At 36.7% G+C, this 27,868-nt stretch overlaps 1 protein-coding gene across 1 annotated transcript; it reads left to right on the top strand.

The window, feature by feature from the left end:
* The first annotated feature begins 542 nt into the window (after positions 1-542).
* Positions 543-4,569, top strand: sirt5 (sirtuin 5). The gene is made up of 9 exons (XM_020938112.2): positions 543-603; positions 911-1,016; positions 1,439-1,572; positions 1,950-2,175; positions 2,736-2,823; positions 3,169-3,222; positions 3,294-3,417; positions 3,792-3,907; positions 3,981-4,569. The coding sequence occupies exons 2-9, from the start codon at positions 920-922 to the stop codon at positions 4,051-4,053; spliced, it is 912 nt and encodes a 303-aa protein (XP_020793771.1). The 5' UTR covers positions 543-603; positions 911-919; the 3' UTR covers positions 4,054-4,569.
* The last annotated feature ends 23,299 nt before the right edge of the window (positions 4,570-27,868 follow it).

Raw genomic sequence — 27,868 nt, 5'->3', positions numbered from 1 at the left:
TGCCCGAATATGAGACCACTACACAGCCTTCCACATAAGACCTTTGATGACCAGAAACTATTTAAGAAAATATAAATCTACATTATAGTGTTTCAGATCATTTCTAGAGTAGACTATAGGCCTATTGCTGAGCCATTTGGTTTAGAAATCAGTCCACAAACGTAGAGCAGGTTTCATTTTTTAATAATGATTAATTTTGATTTTTGTAAATAACCACATTGTGTTATGTGCCTGCCAAATGAGCCAGTGGATGCTACAAGCAGTAATCAAGTCTATAGTACCCTCTTGTGGACACTTTTCGGTACTGTCTCGCGTTCAATGTTGCCAGAACAAGGTATACTTCAGCAATCATCGCCTTTGTTACTAAGCAAAATAGATCTACTCTTTGTGAAACGAAGTTTACATCAGATGTTTTCAGACACGGTTTTTTTTATTATCAGTATGCTGTACAAGATTTAGGCAGTCACACATAAAATCATGACTCACTTTGAAGTCACATTTTTATAGGCGGGAGCTGAAAAAAGAAAGCGCAATCTGGCAACCAACCTACTCACCGCTTGTGTGTATTTCCTTGTACACGCTTTGCTGTCTCTTGACAGGAAGGTAAGTCATAAACGCACTGTTACTGGGCTATTAGAGTTAAATAAAACTGGCTCAGGACGGGACTTATAATTTCACGTCATCGCTAGCCAACTTCTTAGCGTTGTATCTACCACCACCAGTTGCTAAATGTCGCTTTTAGCATCAGGGTTAAAATAAAGGACAGTAGTGGTAGTAGGAAGTGACATTATTCATTAATTATGGCCTGTGTAAACACTGGAGCCGTAAACTAATTTACAACAACAAACTGAGAAGAAAGTTCTATATGATATGATCATTTAATACTTTTTTTTTTTTTTTTTTTTCTCAGTTAACCCAAATGATCTTACACCAGATTTCCCGAAGAGGACTTTTATGCTCACGCTTGTATGCTCATTTGAGGAAACCTAGCCACGAGATGACCAGACCTAGTTCAGGTAACGTCACCTTTTTCTTAACAAGATAAAGGTGCCACATGTAACTTTTCTTATGCAGGGTCCGCCACCTTCTTATCTCCATGTTCTTGCTTTGCCTGTCATGTTCCACAGTATGATATTTCATATATCCACCCTGGATTTGTTCAATTGCAGGTGTTCATTTGTTAAAAAAGCATGCGTCCTTGCAGTGATCAGACCCACCACGCCACAGCTTTGACATGCTACTTGGCCTTGTGGCATCACCTGCTTGTCTCTATGGAGTAAGGTCCATGTAATGCCATGCTGTAGAACATTCCAGTCAAAGAAATAACATCTCCATGGAGACCAGCAGGCAAAAGGCTCTCCACCAGAAAAGTTACATTGTGCTCCTTTTAACACCTTAACACCCATATCACTATTTACTGTGTTGTATTTTTGAGTAGATTTGGCAGCCTTCAGGGAGATTTTCTCCAAGTCTAAGAATATCGCCATTATCACCGGAGCAGGTGTCAGTGCTGAGAGTGGAGTGCCCACCTTCAGAGGAGCTGGAGGATTTTGGAGAACATGGCAAGCACAGGTCAGACATCTCAATACAGACATAAGCATCACAGTCATTTCTATATAAGTATTCAGGCAAAGCAATCAAATCAATCAGCCCTATTTAAGTTCTTTACACCGTCAAGGTGAAACCAAAAAAAGCATAAAACTATAACAAAAATACATTAAACTGTGAAACAATGAAAAGTACTGTACAAAATAAAGTGTCATTGCATTACTAGATGTTAAAAGTCAGTCTGAATAATTAAGTGTGTAGCCTAGATTTAAAAAGGCCAAAGCTTGTGATGGAGTTACATTGCTGCTTTTTGGCTGCTTACTGGGGCAAGTAACAGAGAAGGCTTGGTGTAATTTTCTAGTTACATATTCCAGTTATTTCTTTTTCTTGTTTAATGTCAGGACCTTGCAACCCCAGAAGCCTTCTCGCGAAATCCCTCTCGTGTCTGGGAGTTTTATCACTACAGACGAGAGGTCATGCTCACTAAAAACCCCAACCCCGCACACCTGGCCATCGCTGAGTGTGAGGCGAGACTGAGCAAACAGGGACGCCAAGTCACTGTCATCACTCAGAACATAGACGAGCTCCATCGCAGAGCTGGGTCCAAGAATGTCCTAGAAATACATGGTAAACCAAAACATTATCGGCATAATAATTCAGAAATACTTAAAGGATACTATCGACCTTTTCTGGTGGAGGTTCTATCTAACAAATCATATTCAGTTATGCAATTACAGTTGTTTATTGCTCAAAGTACCTTGAATAATATACCTTGATTCCTACTTTATTCTTATTGTAAGATTGTAAGATGGCCTTTCCACAAATCTGGTGGCACTACCTGCTTGTCGCCTTGGAGATTGATATGCTTTTTGCCACCAGAAAAGTTACATTGTGTACCTTTAACAAACCCACTACTACTATTTAATATCATATAGTGCTGCCATAACCAGTTTTTTGTATACAAGAAATAGCATACATCTTCATATATATATATATATATATATATATATATATTTATTTTTTTTGGTCTTTTTTTGTTCTTTTGCCAATCAGACAATCCTTTTTCTAATCCAAGAAAAATAGGATTGTTCCTATTTGAACAATTAGGCCTTGGCGCATTTACTTGTTTTAAGTAGGTGTGAAAAGGATTCCCCATATATAACTAATTTCCAAATTTGTCCCTTTAGGAAGCCTGTTCAGAACTCGTTGTTTGACTTGCGGCCATGAAACAACCAATTACCAAAGCCCCATCTGTGCTGCCTTGGAGGGCAAAGGGTGAGAGTCCACCGTGTGTCATTTGCTGAACTGTTTTCATCAATGATACTGTAGAAGTTTTTCAGAGGATAGATATTAATCACATTGATTCAGTATAAAATGCCAGGGAAGCTAGCACACTGTCAGATGTCTAAATAACACCTGAATATCTCTGTAATAGAAAATCAGTGAACAAAGTGAAATGTCAGTTTTATCTGACATTTCAAATAAATGTGACTACAGGAATACATAATGGACCATAATGCAAACCCTTGTGTATTACAGAAAGATACTACAACTGCATTAGGTCTAACTGCTGTTATTTGTTATTTAAAAACTGTACTTTTCACTAAATGCCATCTGCAGCGCTCCTGACCCTGACACACAAGATGCACAGATCCCTGTAGATCAACTGCCAAGGTAAAGTTATTCAGAGTACACCTACTACTCTGAATCAGTAATTTCACTAGTGTGTGTATTACGTTTTCCAGATGTGAACAGAAAGGTTGTCATGGCCTCTTGAGACCAGCAGTGGTGTGGTTTGGGGAGACTCTGGACTCGCGGATCCTCACACAAGTAGAGAAAGTTATGGACAACTGTGATCTGTGTCTTGTGGTGAGTAGGACTATTTTAGAGATCACTAGTTATGCTGTGCACAAGTAATGAGATTTTTGTATTTTTATATTAGAGGCATAAAGTAGTTTCAATATTATTACTTATAGCATTATATCTGTAATATATCATGCTTCAAAATTTGTTAGTGTGACAGTCTACTGGTGAGTCTTGAGATATCAATCCATCTTTTCTTCTGTAATTATCATTTCTTCTATAAGTATCTTTTAAAGTTTTATTAACTTGGACCATGCAGCATTGAAAATCACAAAAAAATATTTACCATAGATTTGATCTGATGTGAAGTTGTTTAGTGCTGTATAACTTCAGTAGATAAACCAATTTAAACCAATAATCATTTTTAAATCTGTTTGCAGGTTGGTACGTCTTCTGTAGTGTACCCAGCAGCCATGTTTGCTCCTCACGCTGCAGCGTCAGGGATCCCTGTGGCTGAATTTAACATGGAAGACACTCCAGCTACAATGAGCTTCAAGTAGGTTTAACGCCAAGCTCGTGAATCTCATGTACAATGAATTTCAGGCTAAACATATTTTTGTATTTCCCAGGTTCCAATTCTGCGGCCCCTGTGGGACCACCTTGCCCCTTGCATTGGCCCGCCACGAGACAGAACCACAGTGAAAATTTAGGGCTGTAGACAATGGTACAAAACACTACAAAGATTTGCTGTTTTTTTTATATATATAGAATTAAAAAACGCGCACACGTAAAAAAACATGGGAAAATATGCAATTCATGGCACGATTATATATAGTGTAGTGTACAGTAAAAACTTAAATGAATGATCAGGGAATATTATGTCTTATAAACTTAAATTGACTTATGCTAAAACAAGCTAGTTTATGTAGCTCTTTATTTATATTCTTGAAGAACAATTTTGTGCAAGACCTGCTTATGGAGTAATACATTACACTAGGGGGCAGTATTTGGCTACTTGTGTAAGTCTCATAGTTGTAGAGTAGAAATAGGCTGTTATGAAATCTCTGGGCTCTGCATGTGACAGTTGTCTGATTTTATAGACAGGTATAAATACTTGATTGTTTTCTCTGATCTCTGGTGGTACATGAAGGTCCGTGGCTGTTTTACAATGGCATTAGGTTTGTAAACCCTTTGAATTAAATACATGCAGTGTGGTCATTTCTGCGTCGTTGCTTCTGTCTTACTGAAGAATTCACTTTTTTTTCTTTTGTAAACATAACAGACAATATATATTTGAATTAACATTTATTTATCAAAGAAAGTTCCATTAAGATAACTAACTCCTTTTCAATCATGACATAAATATTACAACGCCAACATTGATAAATCATTAATCAAAACAGTTATACCATTCAAAACCATTCAAAACTGATTTAAATGGACCTAGTGAGAAAAAAACCCCCCCAAAAAAACAAACAAACGTGAGATTCAACACATTTTGCTAATTATTCCAGGTTGAAATTATGATTATTTTCTGTGGGAAAACCAAGTCTCGAGACCACAGGAAGTACTGTTCATATCAATCAGTTTTACATTTTTTCTATGCCTAAATCAATTTAAAGATTGTGTTTACCTACAAAGCATTTCCAGGTGCACAAATGATGGTAAATTCATCTCTTTATATTAATTATTGGATACTCTTGGTTATACAGTGTGGTAACAGTAACACATATCTATAAACTGCAAACCATAGACTCCACACAGCACTGTTGTGTGTTTTCCTGTTTTCTGAGCTTTATCACTTCTCTCTCATCTGTTCATGTGTGTGGTATTTGAGACAGCATGCCCCCCACCCCTCCTTGTTTCCCCCTCCACTACTACGCCTCCATCACCTGCTCATTAGAGAGAGGATGATGGTCCGACGGTCCCCCATGACTCTGCTCCAAAAATAACAGAGCCAATTTCACACCAATCTGCGCCGTACTGCCCAGCAAGGTCTGTCAAACGCACAGAGATATAAAGTGGAGAGGAAAAGCCAAGGAAAGGAAGGCAAACTGTAGTTCAGAGTGTAATGTGTCTGAAAAAACAAGGCTTTTATCCACAAACATCCTGCCACCACACATCAGCTGCTGCAGAGGCACTGTTTTTCTACTGTTTCCCAGGGTCATTTTTACTGTGCTAGCCTGTACACATAACACTACAATGGATTAAAAGGCCCATATGACGCTATTTTCTGACCTATGTTATGTTGTTTCCTCATCAAAAACATACGTGATGTTGTGTTTTGTTTCATTCACACATGTTTAACACACAAACCCTGCATATTTAGGCTAAGATCTTCTCTCAAAAGGAAAGCACTATTCCACCTTGTGATGTCATGTGGTAATACAAGAAGTGCTCCATTGGGTTTCTGAACTCTGTACACCTTCAGTAAAACCATTTGGATGATTTCAGCTCTGGAATGACCATTATTTACTAAACAAAAGGTAAAAGTTAGCTATTAACCTGAAAACCACCACTATATGACATCACAAGGTGGAACAGAGCATTTTGAGATTTGGAGATGAAAACAGACTAATTATAATTGTGAAAGAAACAAACAACTTCTGGTATCTTTTAGATAAATAACAGCATTTTAACATGGCTTAAAGCTCACAAGAGTCAATTTTGCATAATATAAGACCTCTAATACATGGAAAAAAAATGGAGATGATTCCTTGAAATCAGCGTGACTCACACTACAAGCACTGTTGTTGTTTCCTTGGGCAAGACACTGGGACAACAGATGGAAAATTGTTTTATAAGATGGTGTACCTGTTAATTTAAGTTAAACATTTTAGACCTAGTTTAGATATGGATTAGTCCTATAGTTTAGTAGTCCATAGTCCTGTTATGCCATGGTTCTTGGAAGGGTAAATATTTTCATACGTGGTACGAAGTGCGAAAGTTTCAGGTCTAAAACACAATAAACACAACTTAATAAGATAAATATATCATGGTTACTAGAAAACTGTAACTATATTGTAATTATTCATGGAAACAGGAACTAATTGGATTATTATTTTGTGGTAATATTGCTGAATCTTGACCCTAAACTGCCTGGTTAGTCTAGAGGGACTGGAGAGTGTACCAGTACCCAGTATTATGACTGTAACTTACCAGGAAACATGGTTAGTGTTTTCTTAAAAATAATATAGGGACAATGATGCAGAAATCATATCCCTCATTATTCCATGCCATGTTTATCCAATTACCACACCGATAATGCAATCCAGTTTATTTCTACAGCACATTTTACAAACAAAGCAGTTTCATGTGCTGCAAAGAGTGAAAATGCACAAATAGGCAAATTGGCAGGGTCACTTCTCCATAGAGCTAACCTGCAACTTGATCTGGTTACATCACCTGCTTACCTCCATGGAGATAGATATATTCAATACTATACTATGGAATATTCTAGACAAAGCGATTACATCTCTGTGGAGAAAAGGAGGTGGCAAACCTTTCATTGTAAAAGTTACATAGGGCGCCCTCCGATATATGTTATATTGTTATTTTCTCATCAAAAACATACCTGAAGTTGTGTTTTGTTTCATTCATATATGTTTAGCACTCAAACCCTGCATAATTAGGCTGAGTTCTTCTCTCAAACTGAAAACACTCACTAGAATCATTTGAATGATTTCAGACCCAAATACTAAATCTTTCCTAAACAAATGGTAAGAGGTAGCTGTTAACTTGAAAACTACTGCTTCATGACATCACAAGGTGGAACAAAGCTTTTGATCTTAAAGATGTAGAAAGCCTGATAACAAAACACACCTTCGAGTATGTATATGATGAGGTAACAATAGTCTATAATGACTTAAATTTCGGAAGAATCCACATTGTTTAATAATATAGGACTTTAAAGTAAACTACAACCCAATATATATTAAAAATATCAATGCCAAATTTTCAATATATGTTGAATTTACATATATTCCTTCAACAGACAAAACTAACAACTACATTTTGTTACAGATCCTTTACTCACACATCTGGAGGGGTTAGACATGTGTAGCAGAATTCCCCCTCCTGGCAGACTGAGGTCACTACACAAACAGACAACAGACAACAGTTGGAGGAGCCGTCTTTGTGAGCTTACATTAAATATCCTCTTCAATGTCACTGTGTCACCATCACACACACGTCAGCAGGGTTTTACTGGCCACTGCCTTTATGAGCTGCACACCCACAGATGACCTTCAGTGGACAGGGGCCAGAGTCTGGCTGCGAGTGCTGTCCATTGCACCACTGACTCCCAAGATTGGACCAGAGTGGAGAGCAGTATTGCCTATTTCCTGGAAGTTAGTAATTTTATTTTGTGCAAACTTTTGGAAATATTTTATGATTTTTTGAGCAGAATAATCACCAGGGAGGCAAATATTTGGTGCTTTGTTTCTGTAGCTGCATGCAGAAAGTAGGAACCTAAACAGTAGATGGAGACTTAAAAGTCTATGTGAAAAGAAATATAAAGGTGCATTGTGTAACCTTTCTGGTGGAAGGTCCATCAAATTTTCTGTATGGAGATGTTATTGCTTTGTCTGGAATATTTCACACTATGCTATTAAACTTTTCTATGTTCATGGAGACCAAACCAGAGAGTTACAGGTCAGATCTGTGAAGAGGCAGCCCCGCTCACAGTCAGAATGCCTGTTTTTTGAGGTATTTTTCAGCTATAAAACCACCTGTAATTGAATAAATGTAAGGTAGAGCTGTTTAATGTCGTACTGCAGAACATTCCATACAGAGCAATGGCATATCCATAAAAACAAACAGGTGACGAACCCCCGAATTTGTATTTTTAAACTGCAATCTAGTCTTAAATGTTAGGAAAATTCCTGTTTTCACCTACTCCCTGTACGCCCACATCCTTATACTTTAGTTGTGATTATTTGAAAAAATCATGACAAATAGATTTCAAAAATATCACATAGTCACTTTTCAAAATAGAGACACTTTAATAACAATCTATTGCTACGGTCACTTTGAAGAGGGAGGCCTGTCAGTTCTGTAGAAATGGGACCCATTTCTGTTGTCAATATAGATCAATATTGTGGTTTAAAATGAACAAAATGTAAAATATGGACCTTCTCATGTTATAGTTCAATAATATGTACCTGACAAAAGCATAGCGTGTCTTTAAAGGTGCACTATGTAACTTTCTGGTTAGAGGTCTGTCACCTGCTCTACTTTACATTTATTCAATTACAGGTGGTTTTATAGCTCAAAAATACCTGGTCTGTTTTGGTCTCCGTGAAGATAGAAAGGTTTAATACCATGTGAAATATTACAGACAAAGCAAAAACATGTCCATGGAGAAACACAAAACAGAAAACTGACACAGTGCAACTTTAAAAACACAAATCACAACACAAAGGATTTCTATTATGTTCTGATCAATGTAGACATCAATTTACCACACCAGTCCAGACAGCTTGATTAAACATGATACACAAATAATCTTTCTTCACCAAACTTCTTGACAGAATTAAAGACTGTTTTTGCTTTTCCACAAACTAGAGCATCATATTTTATTCATTGGCTTGGCAAACAGTGAAAGTGAATTAACTTGGCACTGTGGCTCTGTTGGAGACCGCCCCTCTATATACTAACTCACCGTAGTACCTGGAACTCACAGCACTATAGATATTTCATTCACACTCTGGACAAACTTATACTTTATTCATTCTGAGAGGAAAACTGCGTTAGCCACAGGGACTGCAGCTGCTGTGTGGTTCTACTCTACATCAACATGTGGACAGCCTGATAGTGGACTTTTGTTGTGGCTACATCATCTGACCATTTCTCACTTCTCTTATGCTCTTATGTTTACCCTTTCTGTGAGCATGTTGTTTGGAGTGGAATTCTTTATTTAGATGAAATTTGACTTTCTTCTGGTAAATTGCAGGGATTCAAATTCTGTCTTGGTTGTGTTTATGGAAGCAATATTTATTTGTTTTTTATATGAAAACAAATAATCCAAAACTTGTGATTCATTAAACAATGATTTTGTTCCATATTTAGCCCTACATACTTATTCGACAAGCTGTAGAATAATACCATTTCATATAAAAGAAATCAGTATACAACATGAGAAATGTCCCCTGTTGTATTTTTATTTCAATACTAGCTTTTATAAAAAAATTATGTTTCCTTTCTGTTGACAGTTAAACAAAAAAAAAGAAAATGTGTCTTACAAGCGTAATATAAGTAAATTTGATCTACAGGCTGCCACACACTACAGGAGAAATTCTGTTACTATATGGTTCTGTACAATTGTACACTTAATGTGCACAAGAAAGAAATCATTAATATTCAAGCTTTACCATGCCTTAATACTTAAAGCTGCAATGTGTAACTTTTCCTGTGGGGGGACTGTCAAATACTCACCGTGGATATGTTATTGCTTTCATAGTATGGTATTACATTTTTCCATCTTCATTGAGACCAAACCAGACCAAGTTACTGGTCAGATTTGTGGAGAGGCAACCCTGCTCAGAGTCAGGATGTATGTTATTCTAGGTATTTTTGATCTACAAAACCACCTGTAATTTAATAAAGGTAAGATTGTGCTGTTTAATGTCAAATATTCTAGGAAAAACTGGGACATACATCATAGAAACACATAGGTGAAGGATCCCGAACCAAAAACTTACATAGTGCACCTTTAAACTCTTTTTCATAATCACAGAATCAAGTCTTTGTTATACCTATGAATTTCCTGAATGTGGCTTAGAAAGTTGAAAAATTCCTCTACAGAAACTATTGTAAATTCAAAGCATTCCCACAAAGATAGATTCTGTTCAAACACACTGATTTGTTTACAGGCAGTGGCGCGCTGGAGCCAGTGTTAATGTGTTGCTGTGGGAACTCAGGAGAGCGAGTGTGAGGAGGGCCGGAGCCGAGGCAGCCTGCAGCATGTAACAGTATGCACACACTCTCTCACAAAAGCCCCTCGTGTACTGTGGCACGTAGTACGCTTGTATGCACTGATATTCATCTAGAAAATGTCAACTTTGTGTTTGTTATTTTCAAAGCCTGCACCTAGCTGTAGGGCGCCGTGCAGTTTGACATCACGTTTAATTGCTGCTTCTGTCAATTTACTCTCCTGGCAGTTATAATGAGAAACACAGAATGGAAGTAAAATGAATGATTAAAGGGCTCATATTATGCAAAACTGACTCTTCTGTGCTTTTAGTCATGTTATAATACTGTTACCTTATCAAAAACATACCCTGAGTTGTTTCATTCACACATGTTTGAGTAATCTTTGTTATTAGTTTGGCTACATGTCCAAAGTTCAAAATGTTCTGTTCCATCTCGTGATGTCATGAAGTGGTATTTTTTAAGTTAAGAGCTACCTTTTACCTTTTGTTCAGTAGAAACTGGCAGTTCCAGGACTGAAATTGTAGTGAAAGGGAGTTCAAAAACCCAGTCCCATCTCCGATATTACCACATGACATCACAATGTGGCACAGAGTGTTTTCTGTTTGAGAGAAGAACTCTGCAGAAATATGCAGGGTTTGTGTGGGGTCCAGTCAAGCGGTAACAGAGGGAAACAGGGGCAGATTTTTTACATTCAAATAGCTCTTATTCAGAAACTAGAGGGACTATTGAAATAAGTAAGGTATTAGAATGTAGGAAAGAGTTAACACTCCAACAGGGTAAAGTTAAACCTGTGATATTCTTTCAAGTTGTTGACAAACCGGTAATGGAGGGAATGAAATATGCAGCACTTTTTGGGCAATAAATACAAACAGCGATAACTACTGGTTCTCACTTACATATCCTTAACAAACTGGTTTAAATATTTGCTTAATATAGTTTTCTACCATATGGTACAAGATTAGGCTGAAAAACCTCTTTCTTTTTGAGTAATGAGAGATTTTTTTATTAAGAAAGGTCATGGTAACGGAGGGAAAGTAACGGAGGGAAAATTGTGCAAACAAGTAGAAGGTGCATGATTTTGCATAATTTGTCATCTTTTTTCTTCCGAATACTTTAATATTACTTCAAAATGAAAGGAAACTATTTCTTTTCGTTCCAAGCAAATTTGTATCATTTTAAATACATAAAAAAATAAAATAAAATCATGTACCTTCATCAACAGTTCAAAGATCGAATAACACAACAAAAATGGTACAGAAAAAAGGTAGTTTCATAAACTAGAGTACATACACTATCTGTTGAATACTTTTTTTATATCAGATGCATTAACTTGAATTTTTGGCCTTGCTGTATACTTCTGTTTGACCGGGCCCAGTGTTATAATACAATAAACCAAAACACAACTCCGGGTATGTTTGTGATGAGGAAACAACATTATAAAATGGATCAAAAAATAGTAATAAAAGCCCTTTATTAAAGCAGTTTTTATTATAAATATACATATCTCCACAACAGTAACTGGGGAATCAACAATTTTCAGTTTATATCTCGATCTGGATCCAGTGCTTGAGTTTTGTCATATCTTTGGATTACCTGTTTAATGTGGTGTTCATAACAAGACGGAGTAGCCAGAGAGGGGAATCTTGTTACTATAGCACGCATCCGTGGGTGGGGACTACATTAAGATACACTATTTTCTCATCGGTTCAGGTTTGAAGCATGAATGTTGAGAATACTGCAACATTTTACATTTGAGCTGAGGCTGAAAAAATAAAACAATACTAAGAAGCAATTGTTCAAACACATGAGCTTGCTTCTGTTCTCTATACTGGCACTGGTAGTTTTACCTCTTATACCTTCACGAAACTTACTGAAATAATTAAGGTTGACAAAAAATCAATACCCAGATCATAATTGATTTTTAAACTACAATAGAAAGTATGTACTAATTTAGGACAGAATTCAGCCTTTCCTAAATAGTTTCAGAATAGTTTTGATCTGTAGAACATGGAGATGTTGAAAGGTATATTTAGTATTATATTAGTATAATATTTAATATTTAGTAGTTGAAAATTGCATTTTTTTTGTCTGAAAAAGAGTGTTATCATTGTGGTATCAAAATCAAGCCTTTTCCATAGAATCAAAATCAACTTTGACATTTTTTCAGTTGTGAAAACACTTATGCTGTGAATGTTATTTTAATGTAGTTTTGTTGATTATGCAATACTCTTTTTCCCTCATCTCCCGAGTGTATGACAAAAGAGTGGAGCAGTGTTGTTTAACAAGCTTAGGGAGATCAGGTGCTGAGTAATCTGCTGCTAATGAGTGTGTGAGTGCTGTGTCTGTATATTGTGTGTACTGTAGGATTTCACTCTGCATCTGTCAGTGAGGGCCTGCACAACACCTGGCTCTTGCCCTCTTTAGCTTTACTACAGTGTACTCTAATCATGTAAGCTTAAGGTACACTTTATTCTTCATATACTTTGGGCCTCACAGTGCAGCACCTGCAGATCTTCAGCTAGTCTCAGTCAAGACTCTCTTAGCTGGAGGATCATACCTGTTGTACATGTCTTTGGTTGATGCAGGAAACTGAGGACTGTACGCAGAAAGGTCTGGGTGTTCCGGTAGTCAAACCTGGAACCCTGTTGCTACAAGGCAGGCGAAATTGCTAGGGACTTGGTCACTTTAATTGGTTTAAAGGAGGCATAGAGCTGAACATGCAGGCCAAGGTATGGACTCTTAACTATTTCAAATTACGTACATATGATACATGTGCAGTTTTGTTGGGAGGATCATAAGACAAAACAATGGTCAAAAATGTATGGCAAAGCAAGGTTACGTTAATATTGTTTTCATATATTTACACATTATTTTTATTATGTTCTGACCGAAATTATAGATTATTGTTTAATACTCCATGAGACAAGATGGAGATACATCAAAATAAAAAAAATAAAACTGCAATATTTTGCCATCTCTCCGCATCATTTTCTCTGGTGTAAAGAGTGGAGTGAATTGTATGTTGTTATTATATTGTACTTGATTGTGATTCAGCTCTTTGCATACCACAATCACACAGTAATTAGTTCTTCCAACAGAGTAACCATCTATCTTTGGGTCTTTGTTTGCTAGTTGCTAGAGTGTCTGTGTCGCACAGGCTTTAACTGAATTAAGATGACCAAGGCTGGTGCTCTTCCCAATCGCTCCAGATTGGGCTTTTGGAGTGAAAATCCTCTGGGGAAGCACTAATCCCTGACTGTCGGGAGCAATTTTTATTCCGTAAACACAGCCTTCTCTCTCTGTCTCTCCCTTGCTCGCCTTGCCTCTTGGTCTATCAGTCTATTTATAGCCATCTTAAGCTGCTCTGTGTGCCACTGTTTACATTTAGATCCCCCTTCTCTTTAGATTTAGACCCCCCTCCCTCGCCCCAATCCATTCCCGTGGCGGAAGAATTAAAACCATGGAAATCTCTATTGACTAGACAAAGGTGAGGATGAAATGGGCCGATGGAGAGATTATGAAGAAGGGAGCTGGGATAGAGGTGCAGAGAGGAGCAGAGAAGACAATGATGGGGAGATGTGAGGTGACAAGCAGATCTGAATGTGACTGTCTACTATGTACTGACACTTCCATAGACTGTCAGTGGTTTGGAGACTGAGTCAGACGGGGAGGAAGAGGAGCCGTAATTTGGGAAATAGCAAAGAACACTGTGTCTGTTTTGGAGTGAAATGAGAACATTTTTGGGTGGTTGATATGCAGAAAAGTTCATATCACAAGATTTTGTATCAGAATTCACTCACTGCCTTAACTAAAGCCTTCTACTGTTTAGAGTTCATACTTCACTGTTAAACTGTTTTTAAAGAAGATATTATGCTTTTTGCGGGGTATTCCTTCATAAATCAGCACCTTATACATAGATCATTGTAATGTTGTAAATAAATATAATGTAATATTGAGCCAAAACAACATAATAGTATTTGGATTTAATTGTTTTCCTGTTCAAAAATGCATAACTGATATACTCCAGGTCTTCTTTGTGGCATGTCACCGTACCGACCAGCACATTTTTATGCACATTTTTATTGACCTGTTTTTATTGTAGATAAATGGCTTTCATTTATTTAAATCACCACCTGTATGACTTGGGGTCAGTAGAAAATAATGGGTGGAGATAGAAGGTAGATGAAAACTGGATTTTTTTTAAGCACTAAAGCTTTGAATGCAGTGAATTCAGTATTTTTCAAACATACATGAACCAAAATACAAGACTGCGTAAGCAAGTTTATATTACATAATATGTCTGAGGCTGACAAATAAGAGGAGTTGGTGTGCACGAAACAGAGAATTTTGGAATCACAGTACAACAAAATAGCATAATGTCACAGAAAATGGATTGCAGTTTGGTTTTTATTGTCACTTTACCTGGACCTACTTTTGAAATTAAAGTAAAACAACAGTCAGTGTTTCTGCATAGTGTATTTCTACAGCTTGCAAGCATACCTTTAGGTCAGATGGGAATTGAGAAACAGAAATCAACAAACAAAAAAAATTATGTTTGGAAGTGATTTTAATGAATTTTCTCACAACATTTTTTAGATTGGAAAACTGGATCATGTTAAAAAAAAAACTAAAAAGAAAGACCCATCAGCAAAGTCAAATCAAATTCACTCATTATTAACTTCTCATATCTTTTTTTTGTTTCATGTTTGGAATACCTTCATAATTGTCCAATTTGTCTTCTGCCCAGCACACAAACAGCACGGACCAACTGCTCACTTGTCTCTAATAAATCTCCCACTGACAGGAGCCATGGTAACCTGATAATCACTGTCATTCATTTGACCTGTCAGTGGCTCTGTGTTATGGGCCATCAGCTGTGGCATCTATCATATGAGTCCTTTTACATATGAGGATTGATACGGATCTGCCCTGTACGCAACATCACCACCATAAAAGACTGGCTGAAATATTAAGGGTGGTAGAAGAAGTACACAACATTTTAAGTAAATGTACATATACCAGAGCAAAACAAATGCTCAAGTAAAAGTATTGCATGAAAAAAGCTGCAAAACTACTGCAGATTTTGAGGTTTAATACAGCTTCAAATGTAGTGATTTTGATATTGTGCTGACTTTTGTTCAACAGAAACAATTGAATAGCTTATTTTTTTCCCCTTAGCTTTTTTTATTTATATCTTTTGTTTGCTTAAATTACACATGTGTTAAAAATAAACTCCTCAACCTTTTCAGTAGATCTCAAACTATAATTAAAAATATTTTCACATTTCAGTCCAGTTCAGAAATGTATTGGAATAGAAAGTACAGATGCCTTCTCTTTAATGTAGTGAAGTAAATGTAAAAAGTATCCATTTTAAAATGTACTTAAGTAAAGTACAGATACCTAAAGTTTATACTTAAGTACACTACTTTACAACTGTTACTTCATTATGTTCATTATGATGCCTGTTAACCTATGTTTTCCCTAATATATTGTATAAGCAGCTCTTGAGGTCAAAATAAGTCTGCTGCGTCCTGTCTGCATCTAATAAGAAAGCATTTTATAGTTTCAGGAAATGCACTTTAGCATGCTAGCTTCACAAGAATGAAATGGTTCTGTTTTTCACGTTTGTAAAATACAGTACCTTTAACCCAGATTATGTTATTGTATCGTATTGCTGGTAAGAGGAGAAGTGTTCACCTCAATAAATCAAATTATGCTTGGAAAAATAGATTTTTGAATGGGCCTAATTTATTTTTTATGAATAATTGCACTGCCACAGAGATTCACAAGCCAGTGTACTCTTTATACTGTTCTAAGCTTGAGGCGAGAGTAGCTCAGTGTTAGATTAGTCTGTATTGTAACCAGAAAACAACAGGCTAATGATTCAGTTGTGTCCTTGAGCAAGACACTTCACCCCCATTTCCTTTGTGTTTTGAGACTGATTGATGACGATTGGAACAGCTGATTCTACAGTCAGTGGTGCTCAATTTTGTTACAGAAAGTAAGAGCAAAACAGAGCAGAGCAAAAAATTATGTATCGCATGAAAAAATATACTTAAGTAAATGTATTAAAGTTTCTTCAAAAGGTTTTGAGAGCTAATTAAGCTTCAAAATGGAGTGATTTTGTAGAGTAGAAAGTACAGACATCTCAAATGTACTGAAGTAAAAGTAAAAAGTGTCAACTCAAGTACAGATACCTACAATTATACTTTATATTTCTACTTTTAGTTTGTTACGTTCCACCACTGTCTACAATATATCAAAATCACATTGAAATCTCAGTTTGAGCTGGCACAACCATCAAATCACAAAAACTGACATTTGGTAATACAGTGTCCTCTACAAAGAACACAGTATCCTGCCTTTTTACAGATAGATCTAGTTGTACCTGTAGTTTAGTCCTCTACAAACATGCTTGGATATTTATATTCATTTGTCAGTTCGATTTTCAGTTTTCTCTGAAATCTTAATGTTCCTGCAGTTTATAATGTGCATGCTAAACAGAATTCTACATTTTAAATATAAATTGCAAATCAAATCACAAAGCAATAGTTGTCAGAACAATTGCAATTTCAACAAATATTTCAGTCTGTAATTCCTCCATTTTGCAAAGTAGCTCATCTCTATCTAAAATCAGGTCTATACCAGTACAAAATCAGGTGTAAAGCGGGTCTAATCCCAATATGAGCCAGGACTAAACAAGAACTAATATATTCAAGATTATCCCACTTCTAAAATGACAAAAGTATGCCATAAAATAGACTCAGGATTCCGTTTGAGAGCCAACACAACTCAATATTTCTTCGTAAAGGTGCATTGTGTAACCTGTAACTGTTGAGGGCACGTCAAATGCTTTTCTTCGTTGAGATGTATAGTAATTTCTTTGTGTTGAATGTTTCACAGTATGGTATTTAACCCTTCGAGACTGATGGTATTGTATACGATACTGGGGAATATGTTTTATATAACTGCACATAACTTTCCAACCATAGAAGATAGAAACTTACTCCTTGAAAAGTTGACAGTTGCGGCTTTCAGAGCATATTTCCAGCATATCCTATGTCACACGCACGCTGTCTGATGATGTAGGAAAAACAGGTGTCCAATAGGATGTTTGTTTTCCACCAAACACATGCACTCCATCCATTTTCACTCTCCCAGACTTTGCCAAAGAGTGTAGTGAGTCAAAATGGTTGACTGCTCTGAGAGTCTATTTTCGTAACAATGAAAAAAGCCGGCTTTTTCGAGAAATAACTCGAATAAATGGCAAATTACGTATCTTGGTGTGCATAATTGCGCATCCCTTGCTATTTTTATTTGAAGGTTTTATTTCACACAAAATGTCCAAATACAGATGTAATATACATCATGGAAATGCAGGAAGTGATGTGGCTCTGCGCTCTGGACCTGACACGGGCTGTTTCCATGACTGGCACCAGTAAAGTAATGGGGCCATTGCACTTTTTTTGCTTTGAGGGCAATAAGGATATTTTTAGTTTACTTACAGACTTGATATTTTGCACTATTGTAGCTAAGTCCCTAAATTAAACATCCTTTATGTCCAAAAAGGTGTTTATAGGTATATATGTTTGCTGTATATTTTGTATGAAAGAGTGTGAATTTTATTTTCCTTTTTTTTTTTTCATTTGTATTTCTGGTCCTACAGCTTTTATTTCAGCCATATGACACAATTACAGCATGCAGATTGTGAAATAGCAGGTTGTAATGAAAAAAAAGTTGTGTAACATTTTATTAGGGGGTAAAAGGGGGAGTTTTAATAGCAAAATCAAGGAAAAAATCCAGGCGAGGACAAATGTACTATAATTGCCCTTAGGTCTGAAAGGGTTAACCTTTCTATCATCAAGGAGACCCAGGTATTACTTAGGAGTAAAACTGCCTGTAATTGAATTAATGTAAGGTAGAGCTATTTAATGTCACACTGTGGAACGTTCTAAGCAGAGCAGTGACATATCCATAGAAACAAACAGGTGATGGACCTCCAACCAAAAAGTTACATAGTGTGCCTTTAAAATAGTTCAGGTTACCAAAGAAGCTCATTTTGCAGTCTTTAATTCCTTCATTTTACAAGCAGCACATCCCTTTCTTTGCCCCACATTGGTGCGTTTCTCTCTGTGGAGGTCAGTTTGCCCCGACAGCTGAGGAGTAGCAGTTTAGAGCAGCAGCTAACATTTAGCTCATTATGTAAATGCTAATCATCAGTTGTAGCGCAGACCCCGGGGCTTTCCAGATGCTCAGACACAACCAGCGCTGGCAAACTCGCATTCTGTATTCAGTCACCCACCAAACACAGCATTGTTTACGTTAGGACTGAATCATTTGGTAAAAAACAAAAGGCCAGTATTACACCATTTTCTGATCTACTGTATGTTATAATGTTGTTTCCTCATCAAAAACATACCTAGATTTGTGTTGTGTTGTTCATTCACCCATGTTTAGCACACAAACCTTTCTCTGAACAGAAACCACTCTGTTCCACCTTGAAATGTCATTTGGTAATACAGAGGGGCCAAGATAAAATGTAGCTGTTAACTTGAAAACTACCACTTCATGACATCACAAGGTGGAACAAAGCATTTTGAGCTTTGGAAATGTGGATAGATAAATAAGAAAGGATTACTCAAACATGCCTGAATGAAGCAAAACACAACTGAAGTACTGTCATTTCTTCCATGAACAACAAAGCATGCAATGTTTTATTCGGCCCTGTTTTATTCTACTGCTAATCCTCTAGTTTATATCTGTACAAATAAGTTCAGAAATGTTATTTTGGTATTTGTTTGTCAGTTAGTATTTCTGTCCTTTTGTCAATTCTTCTGGACGTGTTTAAAATGTAAACAGAATCCTATTAGTAAAATACATATCAACATTTTTCCAAATTATACAGCTGTAGTTGTAATTATGGGTTTCAGTTTAAAGTTCACAAAAGACTGAAATATGAAGTGACTAAATATGACTAATTTCAGAACTTGTTTGTGTAAATCTAAACCACAAGGATGGCTTTTTTTTTTTTGCCTAATTTGTTTTGTGGAGGAAATGATGTTGCAGCCTTAATCCCTGGTATACATTATGTGCATGGTGTGCTGTGTTAACCTGTCACTTCAGTTAGCTGTGAATGTAAACCAGTCAAACGTGATGGAGCAGTCCTCAGTGTATTTCACACTCAAATGAGGCATGCTCCCACTTGTGTTTCCTGCCCAGTGTCAATAATGTAATCGAATGTGGGGCTCACAGCTGCTCTTCTGAGGGCGTCTTTGGGAGTTATTGCTTGTGTGCATATGTACATTATTCCCATAGTACTATTTTCACATAGTAAAATGTGAAATGATTTGCCATTTGAAAATAAATATCTTATAAATAGGCTGTTTTAGTTAACCAATTGCTGTTTATAGGAGTGTGGCAATAAAGAAAAACAGATTATTGGATGGATTTTGAGGACAGCTATCAGAACGTTATTGATACTTTGCAATGACATCATGCTGGGCGTGTTCTTCATGCATCTCTATTGGTGGAATGTTCAGCAGTGAGCATAGTCACACAATGTACGCCTCAACAAACACTGTCAAAAAAGCTTTAGGACTGTCTGAAAACTCAGGAAATATACAAAATGGATTTAACACATTTGCAGATGTTTGGGTGTTTAATTTTCAGGGTGAGATTAACTAAGTGAATTATATATACTAGTGGCTAATGCTAGCTAACTTGTCTAATTTTATTTGTGAGAAACTGTTTTAACAACCATAGACTGTATAAAAAACTAAGCAAGTGCAGCATCACCCATAGAGTTCAGTAGCCTGATTCATCTGCTGGTTTTACTTTGTTCAAATCATCTGACCTCACAGCATTAGGTTTTGTTCACTCGACGGTAGGCAGATACTGTTTTTCATTTAACCAGTCATTGCTATTTGGTCATGACGTATGTAATGCACTGCTAATGGGGCTAACTGGTATATTAAGCTTTTCCCAAATCCTGTAGGAAGAAGGGCAATAACGTCTTTCCCCTTGATAAAATTCACCAAACATTCTTTTTGTTCTGTCTTTTAATCCTCAATCTCCAGAATCATTGCCAACATAGAATATGGCTCTTCTCTGATTGGCTGGTGCCTGAACTCACACTTCCGGGGTTTTTGCAAACCCTCTAGTGTATTCTGATTCCTGACCTAGTCGCTGGAGAGAAATGAAATTGAGCGGAGGTACTAGGTGGCACCAACCTGGCTAAGAGTTCGATGCCAATCAAATGAAGCTTGCAATGCTACTGGTTACAGGGGCCAGGCTCTGTATTATGAATAGGATTTTTTGATGGACAAAAAAACAAAACAAAAAAAAAAAAGATCATGTAGAGCAGGTTAATATAAACATTTTACAAAATGTTTACAAAATGACAAGGCTCACAGCAGCAGTCACAGAGAGAGGAGGGACAATATTCTGATTGTAATTGTTCTGATTAAGTCTAACTTGAGTAACAGAGCCTCTAGCAGAGTAGTGCTTTCAGTTAGCATCACACCCCCAGGGAATGTTGATAACATCAGCTTCAAGGTATCAATAGAGGAGAGAGATGTTATAGAGAAATTTGAATATTCACAATACTGATTTCAGAAAGAGAAAATTTAAATATTGAGTATTATTATTAAGACTTTCAAGTGCACTATGTAACTTTTCTGTTGGAGGATGCTTGTCTCATGGAGATGGAATTGCATTGTCAGGAATGCTCCACAGTACAGCATTTAAATTATACATCTAGTTTTTTTTTTTTTCAAATGCAGTTATTTTGAACCCAGTTTAGCCTACAGGGGACCCATAGTTTTCTTCACGGATATAAATACCTTTAATGCCATATTGGAAAACATTTCAGGCTCACCTCAAGAGCTGCTTATTCAGAGCATTGCACTGGGAAAAAACAATATCTACCTAAACTAAAATTACTTAAATTAAGAACCATTTTACTTCATTTGAGTTGATTCAACTTGACAAGTAAAACTACCTACCAATGGAATAAGTGTGTTTTTCTTAATTCAAGCAACATTAGATTTTGTTTCTTATTTTAAGTGCAAAAAGTAGTTGTTTTTCTTATTTTAAGTAAGATATATTTTCATATTTTAAGTAGAAAATGTCTTATTCTACTGGCAGATAATTTTACTTGTCAAGTGAAATTTACTCAAATCATGATAAAACTGTCTTAATTTAAGTTGTCTTAACTTGACTAGACTTGGTTTTTTGCTGTGTTGGGCAAAATAAATGTTGCTCAAATACTGTACATGGGAAAATGGATACAGGCCCTTTAAATCTCAACCAAGACATTTGCAGCTTTTCGCTTATTTCTGATGGATTTCTGTAATATTGCCATGGGGGTAATCCAAAAATATATTCATTTTTGTCAATAACGCCCACCCCAGGGTACAGTTCATGTAATATATATGAACATGGAGTCATTGAGTAGCTCTATCTATGGATTTCTGGGCCACATCATGTTTCCCGGGGCATTTAGCAGAGGAAAAGTGAGACGCCTACATAGCAAATAGGAGATGATAAGATAATAGGCCTATAGGTTATATCCTGTGCTTTGAGGAAGCTGCTCTCATCGACCTACATTTACATTTTAGTTTTCTTTAGATGTTTTAAAATAAGGTTCATTTATCTATTATTGGAGGGTTGGCAAGTAGATCCCCTCATTATAGAAAATGTTGTTGTATTTGGGCAAGGCACTTCACCTGTCTTAGTGTGTTCCATTGGGGCATGAATGTGGTAATGTGGGTATTCATCTTATTATAGGGACTAAAATGTAATTATTGAATTTAAAAAAACAGGTTCCATTCAATTACTCAATTACTGTAGTTTAAATATATAGGTTATGTGTCATCAGCAACATGTATGTTTGGTCTTTTTGTCTGTCCCAGGGCATCTAGTGTGGGAATCGTTCCAGGGTTCAATCAATTATGGAATAATGTATAAACTTAGGCTCTTTCAGTGCTATGTAAATTTTGGTCTAAATAGGGCAAATAGGGATGTCATCCAAGCCACTCCAAGCTTTTTACATCAAGGAACCACTTCATCTATTCACACGCACTCATTCCTACACCAGTGTATACAGATACTGGGGGTGAGGTGATTTAAGTGTCTTGCCCAAAGTGATCTTTATGTCAAGAGCGGAATTCAAACCACCAACCTTCATATCAGTGGACAAACTTTCTACCAACTGAGCAACTGTCACCTCTGCTCAACTACTGTTTCTTCTGTCGAGATCAAGATTGATAACTCTGATTGGACAATATGATTGTAGACAGTATAAAATAATATTCATGATTTCTTCTTCCGTGTATGCTGTACACCTCCCAAATGGTGCATAAACTAAAACTAAACAACTCACAATAACCATACCACTAATATGTTATAAGGTGGCATCCATAGCAAATAATGCAGAGCACAGGGGTTATTACAGTAAACTGTGCCAGTCCTGAACCAAGCTTATGCAAAACTTTTGTAGAAACATTCCAATTCTGAACTGTTAAAAGGACCTGGAGTAGCTTTGAGTTAGAGAAAAGTGAAATCTTCTGATGTTTAGTCCAGAAAAGGTGCATTTAATTAAATCAAACATGACCGGTGCGGGTGGCTGGTACATTTAACTGCAGGGCTCATTTAAAGCAACAGATTGTGAGTTTGCCCAGCTCATGATGTAAAAGTGGCACTTGTTGTTGGTACAATGCTAACACCTGACTTGGTTTATTGTGAAGGTTAGAATACAGTAAGTGTACAGTACCCCCAGGCTGCACAGGGCAACAGGGACCCCTCTTCTGTCCATCCATCGCCTGCTCATTACTCCCTCCTGTGCCCGCTGAGAGCTCTGATCTGCGAGCATTGATTGGGATCAATAATTCACAGTCTGCTTTAATATTTGATGCACCGAGCTGTAATCTTTTGGGGATACGTGTCAGTGTTAAGTGTGAATCTTCAATGAGAGCACGGAGACTGGTGGTGATAATGAGTATTTGTCTGTACGTCCTGACTGCTCCTGTTTCTGCCTCTGTGCAGTATCCTCGCACTGACTGAATTTGATGTGTCAGGTTGATTGTGAAGGACCCCAGGCCTCGGTCGCCGGCTGCATCGATCATACTGGCCACCTGCTACTTTCCCATCTGCAAGTAATGAAACTATTGAAGTGCACTTGCGGAACAGCTCGTACAACAGAAAAGACTTCTCCTGTTGGTTAAATCAGGAGCACGCTCAGAGCTCACTCACAGTCTTTACTTTTTCATTTATTCTGTGGCCTGAGTCAAAGACCACTGTGAGGCCACTGCACCAAAGTGTCAGAATTGAATTTGGTAACACAGTTTTGTATCCACTGTTGGTCTGTTTTAATAGTTTGATGAAACTTTTCAAAATATTCAAACATAATCACAATAATTAATCAAAGTTAATTAAAGCATAATTAACTTTTATATGGCCTACATTTGACATTTGTCTGAAAACTTTGAACCAAAAGAGAGACAAATGGATACAGTAATGCTCATAAGTGAACAGGGAAACAACTTATTACTCATACTATTCTGATTAAAGGGCTATTTTCTGATCAATGCTATAACGTTGTTTCCTCATCAAAAACATATACCCAGAGTTGTGTTTTGTTTCATTCACAAATGTTTAACCACAAACCCTGCATACTTAGGCTTGTGTTCTTCTTGCAAACTGTAAAGAATTTGTTCCACCTTGTGATGTCATGTGATAATGCAGGAAGTGTTTCACTGTGTTTTTAAAGTCCATACACCTCAACTAGATTTATTTCACCACTGGAATTGCCAATCTTTACTGAACAAAAGGTAAAAGGTTGCATTGCATTGAACTTGAAAACTACCACTACATGACACCAAAAGCTGGAGCAGAGCAGTTTGAGCTGTGGCGATGTAGACAGGATTACTCAAACGTGTGAATGAAACAAAACATAAGTCCAGGTATGTTTTTTAGCACTCATAAGAGTAAAAAGCCATACGAGTTAAAGGTGAGGATCCATAAAACAAGCAACACTATCAAAGCTTCTTCTGTTACTGTATCTGTTCAAACTGGAGTTTTAACAGCACATATTTGATGCAGTTCTCTTTTCACTTTCTGATAACTTTGGATGGTGGGAGCCCGGCAGCTCGGCATAATCAGTTTTAGAAAATAGTGTGCTTGTCTGAAGCTTATTCATTATTCATTCACTTGAAATGCACCACACAAGTGACGAATAGAAAGTCTTTAATATTTAAAAATGTGTTCAGGTGAACTTGCGATTACAGATTATCTCTTAGCTTTGTTGTGTGTACATTTTCCAGCGATTAGTCTCATACATGTCCAACTTTTTAGAACATATTTACAGTGTACAAGCCCTTATTTACTCATCTATATGGTCACACTAAAGGCCCTGTACCCATTTTTCCCATTTATTTTCAAAATGTATCTTGCCTCACTATATATACATTTTATAAGCAGCTCATGAGGTCTGCGGTGTGCTATCTGTATTTAATTAGTAATTGAAGACTTTTATTGTCCTATAAGCAGGAAGTGCACTGTAGCATGCTAGTTGTTGTTTGCACATTTTATTAATGGCAAAACTCCACTCTGGTCCCTGAGAGTTGTGAAAAACACTTATAAACTCATCACAATGAATAATTAGGTTGCTCGAAATGCATAATGTTAGTGAGAAATAACTTTGGACCAAGGTTCAAATAAATTTGTTCAGTTTTTTCATGTTTTTAAAAATCAGGTACAACACCTTTAAATTGGTTTCCAGCTTTAGACTGACAGTAATCTGAATAGAAATAGACAGTGACAAAATCACCAACACTCAAGTTTATTGCTGTGATAAATTAAGAATAACATTTTTTATATAACATAACACAACTTGGAACCAATAAGAAACCACTGTCACCATGCACCTTATCTAAGTATCACAATATAAATCAAAATATAAAAGTATTCTGACCATTTATGGCAGTTGTGAACTATTGGACCATTTCAGTGTTCACTGGTGAATCATTTTTGGTCTCTTCTCAAATATTTAACAGACATCTGAAACGTGGGCATCACATTAATCAACTGTATTTGTGTGGTGGGTTAGACTTTGTAAAAAAAAAAACAGGAATAGAAATCCTCTGATTGTGGATTAGAGGACAATTGAGTGAGTTTATCCTGAGGGGGAATGAGGGGGCGGGGCAATAATGGCGGCATATGTACCCTGCTGCGTGATGTGTGATAGAAACAATGTTGTGTTGTTGTGATGTTGAGAATAGGAGTGGGAACTAAATCCACTTACCTTTTTACTTGAGTGAGGCTAATCCATGCTTTGTTGTCCACTGTGACTCCACGCATCCAGAGTCATTAGGACAGAGGCCAGTCCACAGAGAGGCAGCATTATCCAAGCAGTGTCATATTAAGTCCCATAGAGCTTAGGTGCTTTTGGTGCATAAGTTGATATCTTGTCTTAAGTGGTGGGCAGTAATCACGTATAAGCTTTGTACAGCGATTAGGCGTAATTTTCAATTTATTGTAATGTATCATTGCAATTATTATGTTTACTATTGCAATTGTGGATTAATTTGCAATAAACTCTACCAGCCAAAGCCATCTCATTCAATGTTTTTTTCTTTATTTATGCTACTTTCTACATTTTAAACACATATAGATGGCATCAAGTATACAAAGTAAGATATATGGGATTAAGTGGCAAAGAAAAAAAGTTTTTAGTATTAGTATTTTATATTCAGATGCTCACAGTAGCCACCCTTTGTTTAGCTGAAAAATATTTAGTCATTTTACTTTTTCTCACTACATAATTTCATATATCTTGCTTTATATGTGATGTCATATATGTTTGTAAAATGTAGAAATTAGCAAACATAAAGAAAAAAACCTGAAAAAACAATGAGAGAGTGTGTCCAAATTTTTGACTTGAAGTGTATTTAAAATTCAAGATTAATTTCAGTCAGTACATTTTAAACACATCTAGAAGTAGAAAAACTTGAAAGAAGTCTGAAATGTAAATTCTTAAACTAGGAGTGTAATGTCCAAAAGTCAGGTTCAGAGATACAAACAAAGCAAATGTGCATAAGTAAATTGTATTATTCTCATCGTTACAAGTTAGTTTGTGTTTGACAGCTGTGACCATTCCAGTTGCAGGTGCAATTTCCAGAACAGACCTTTCCAGTTTGAAGGACCTTAGTGGTAGCATGGTGCATTTATTATTTATCACAAAGCTTAGACCTTTGCTCCCGGTTTGGAGACATACAATACCAAATTCTGTTAGCCATAAGAGTTCACCCTTTAGAAACTTGCAATCTCATATTTTCAACCACATTTGTTCCCAAGCACAAAACCATGCATAATAAGATAATCTTTGGTACACTTCTTAACCCTATAGCATAATACCTGACACAGGACAAATAGCCTTTAGACTTTATAATGTTATAATGTTATCTCTATGTTTTCCCTTCTCAATTACCCACTTGAAGTGATTAATCCATATTTGAGTGATTTTTCTTAAGCATATACACGTAGGATTCAGCACCAGCAGCATTTTACTGTGATGTGGATCAAATGCGGTGGACCGATAAAGGCCTTTATTACTAACAAGATTAAGTATGTTGCATTTTTACCTTACATCAACACCTGCAGTGTGTTTTGAAGCTTATTTGATCATTATAAAGCTTTCTATTTTGAATCCTATTTCAATCTTGTACATGTAAAATTACCTCACAAGCCCATAAAAAATCTGGCACGCTCCCTTTTTCAACTTTCAAAAACGCAACTGACGCCGAATGAAAGACTGGAGGAACTGTACAGCCGGTGTGTACCTTGTGTGTACTTAAACGATACTTGTGTTGGAAATGTTTTTTAGCTTCCCTCCGACGTCTCTTGCTGAGGGAGATGAGAGGAGCTGACACACAGAATTAAAAATATCTCTCAATAACACTCCCACTCATACAACAGGAGCCAGGAGCACACACACACACGCACACACGCACACACAGACATAAAGACACACACTTTGAACACACCGTGCAAACGCCTGCTTTTGTGTGTGCGCCCCTCTCTCATCTTTTTCATTTCCCCCACTTGTGCATATGGAAGCCCACTAAATTCTGCTGTTGTGCATTTGAAAAAGACTCATGTATTTATATGGTAATTTGCTCTTCGTCAGTTTAAGATGCTGTACATTGGTGAAAAGTGCTGGTGAGAATGAGACGAACATGGCAGTTTAGAAAGGGGTCTGTGTTGTATGTGTGATCTATAGTGTGGACAAATGAAAAAAAGGCTGTTATGTAATGTTTTCTTTGTGATATCATTATTCTATCATATTAAATATCATTAAAGAGCCCATATTATGCTATTTCTAATCTACTGTGGTATAATTGTTTCCTCTTCAAAAGCAAACCTGAAGTTATGTTTTGTTTCTTTCATATGTTAAACACAAATCCTGCATATTTACGCTGAGGTCTTCTCTCGAATGGAAACTACTCTGTTCCACCTTGTGCTAGGGTGAGCTCCACTGTGTTTTTACACTTCTTGTACTTTCACTAGAATCATTCGCCTAATTTCA

The sequence above is a fragment of the Boleophthalmus pectinirostris genome, unplaced genomic scaffold (assembly GCF_026225935.1).
Source record: "Boleophthalmus pectinirostris isolate CB_2022bp ecotype Guang Dong unplaced genomic scaffold, ASM2622593v1 HiC_scaffold_7, whole genome shotgun sequence".
Classification (NCBI taxonomy): Eukaryota; Metazoa; Chordata; class Actinopteri; order Gobiiformes; family Gobiidae; genus Boleophthalmus; species Boleophthalmus pectinirostris.
Note: the sequence above shows the minus strand (reverse complement) of the source record. Positions and strands in the feature narration are given on the sequence as shown.

Coding starts and splice junctions, on each gene's coding strand:
- sirt5 (XM_020938112.2), top strand. CDS start 920: ATGATCTTACACCAGATTTCCCGAAGAGGACTTTTATGCTCACGCTTG. Junction 1,017..1,438: donor GATGACCAGACCTAGTTCAG/GTAACGTCACCT, acceptor ATTTTTGAGTAG/ATTTGGCAGCCTTCAGGGAG. Junction 1,573..1,949: donor GGAGAACATGGCAAGCACAG/GTCAGACATCTC, acceptor GTTTAATGTCAG/GACCTTGCAACCCCAGAAGC.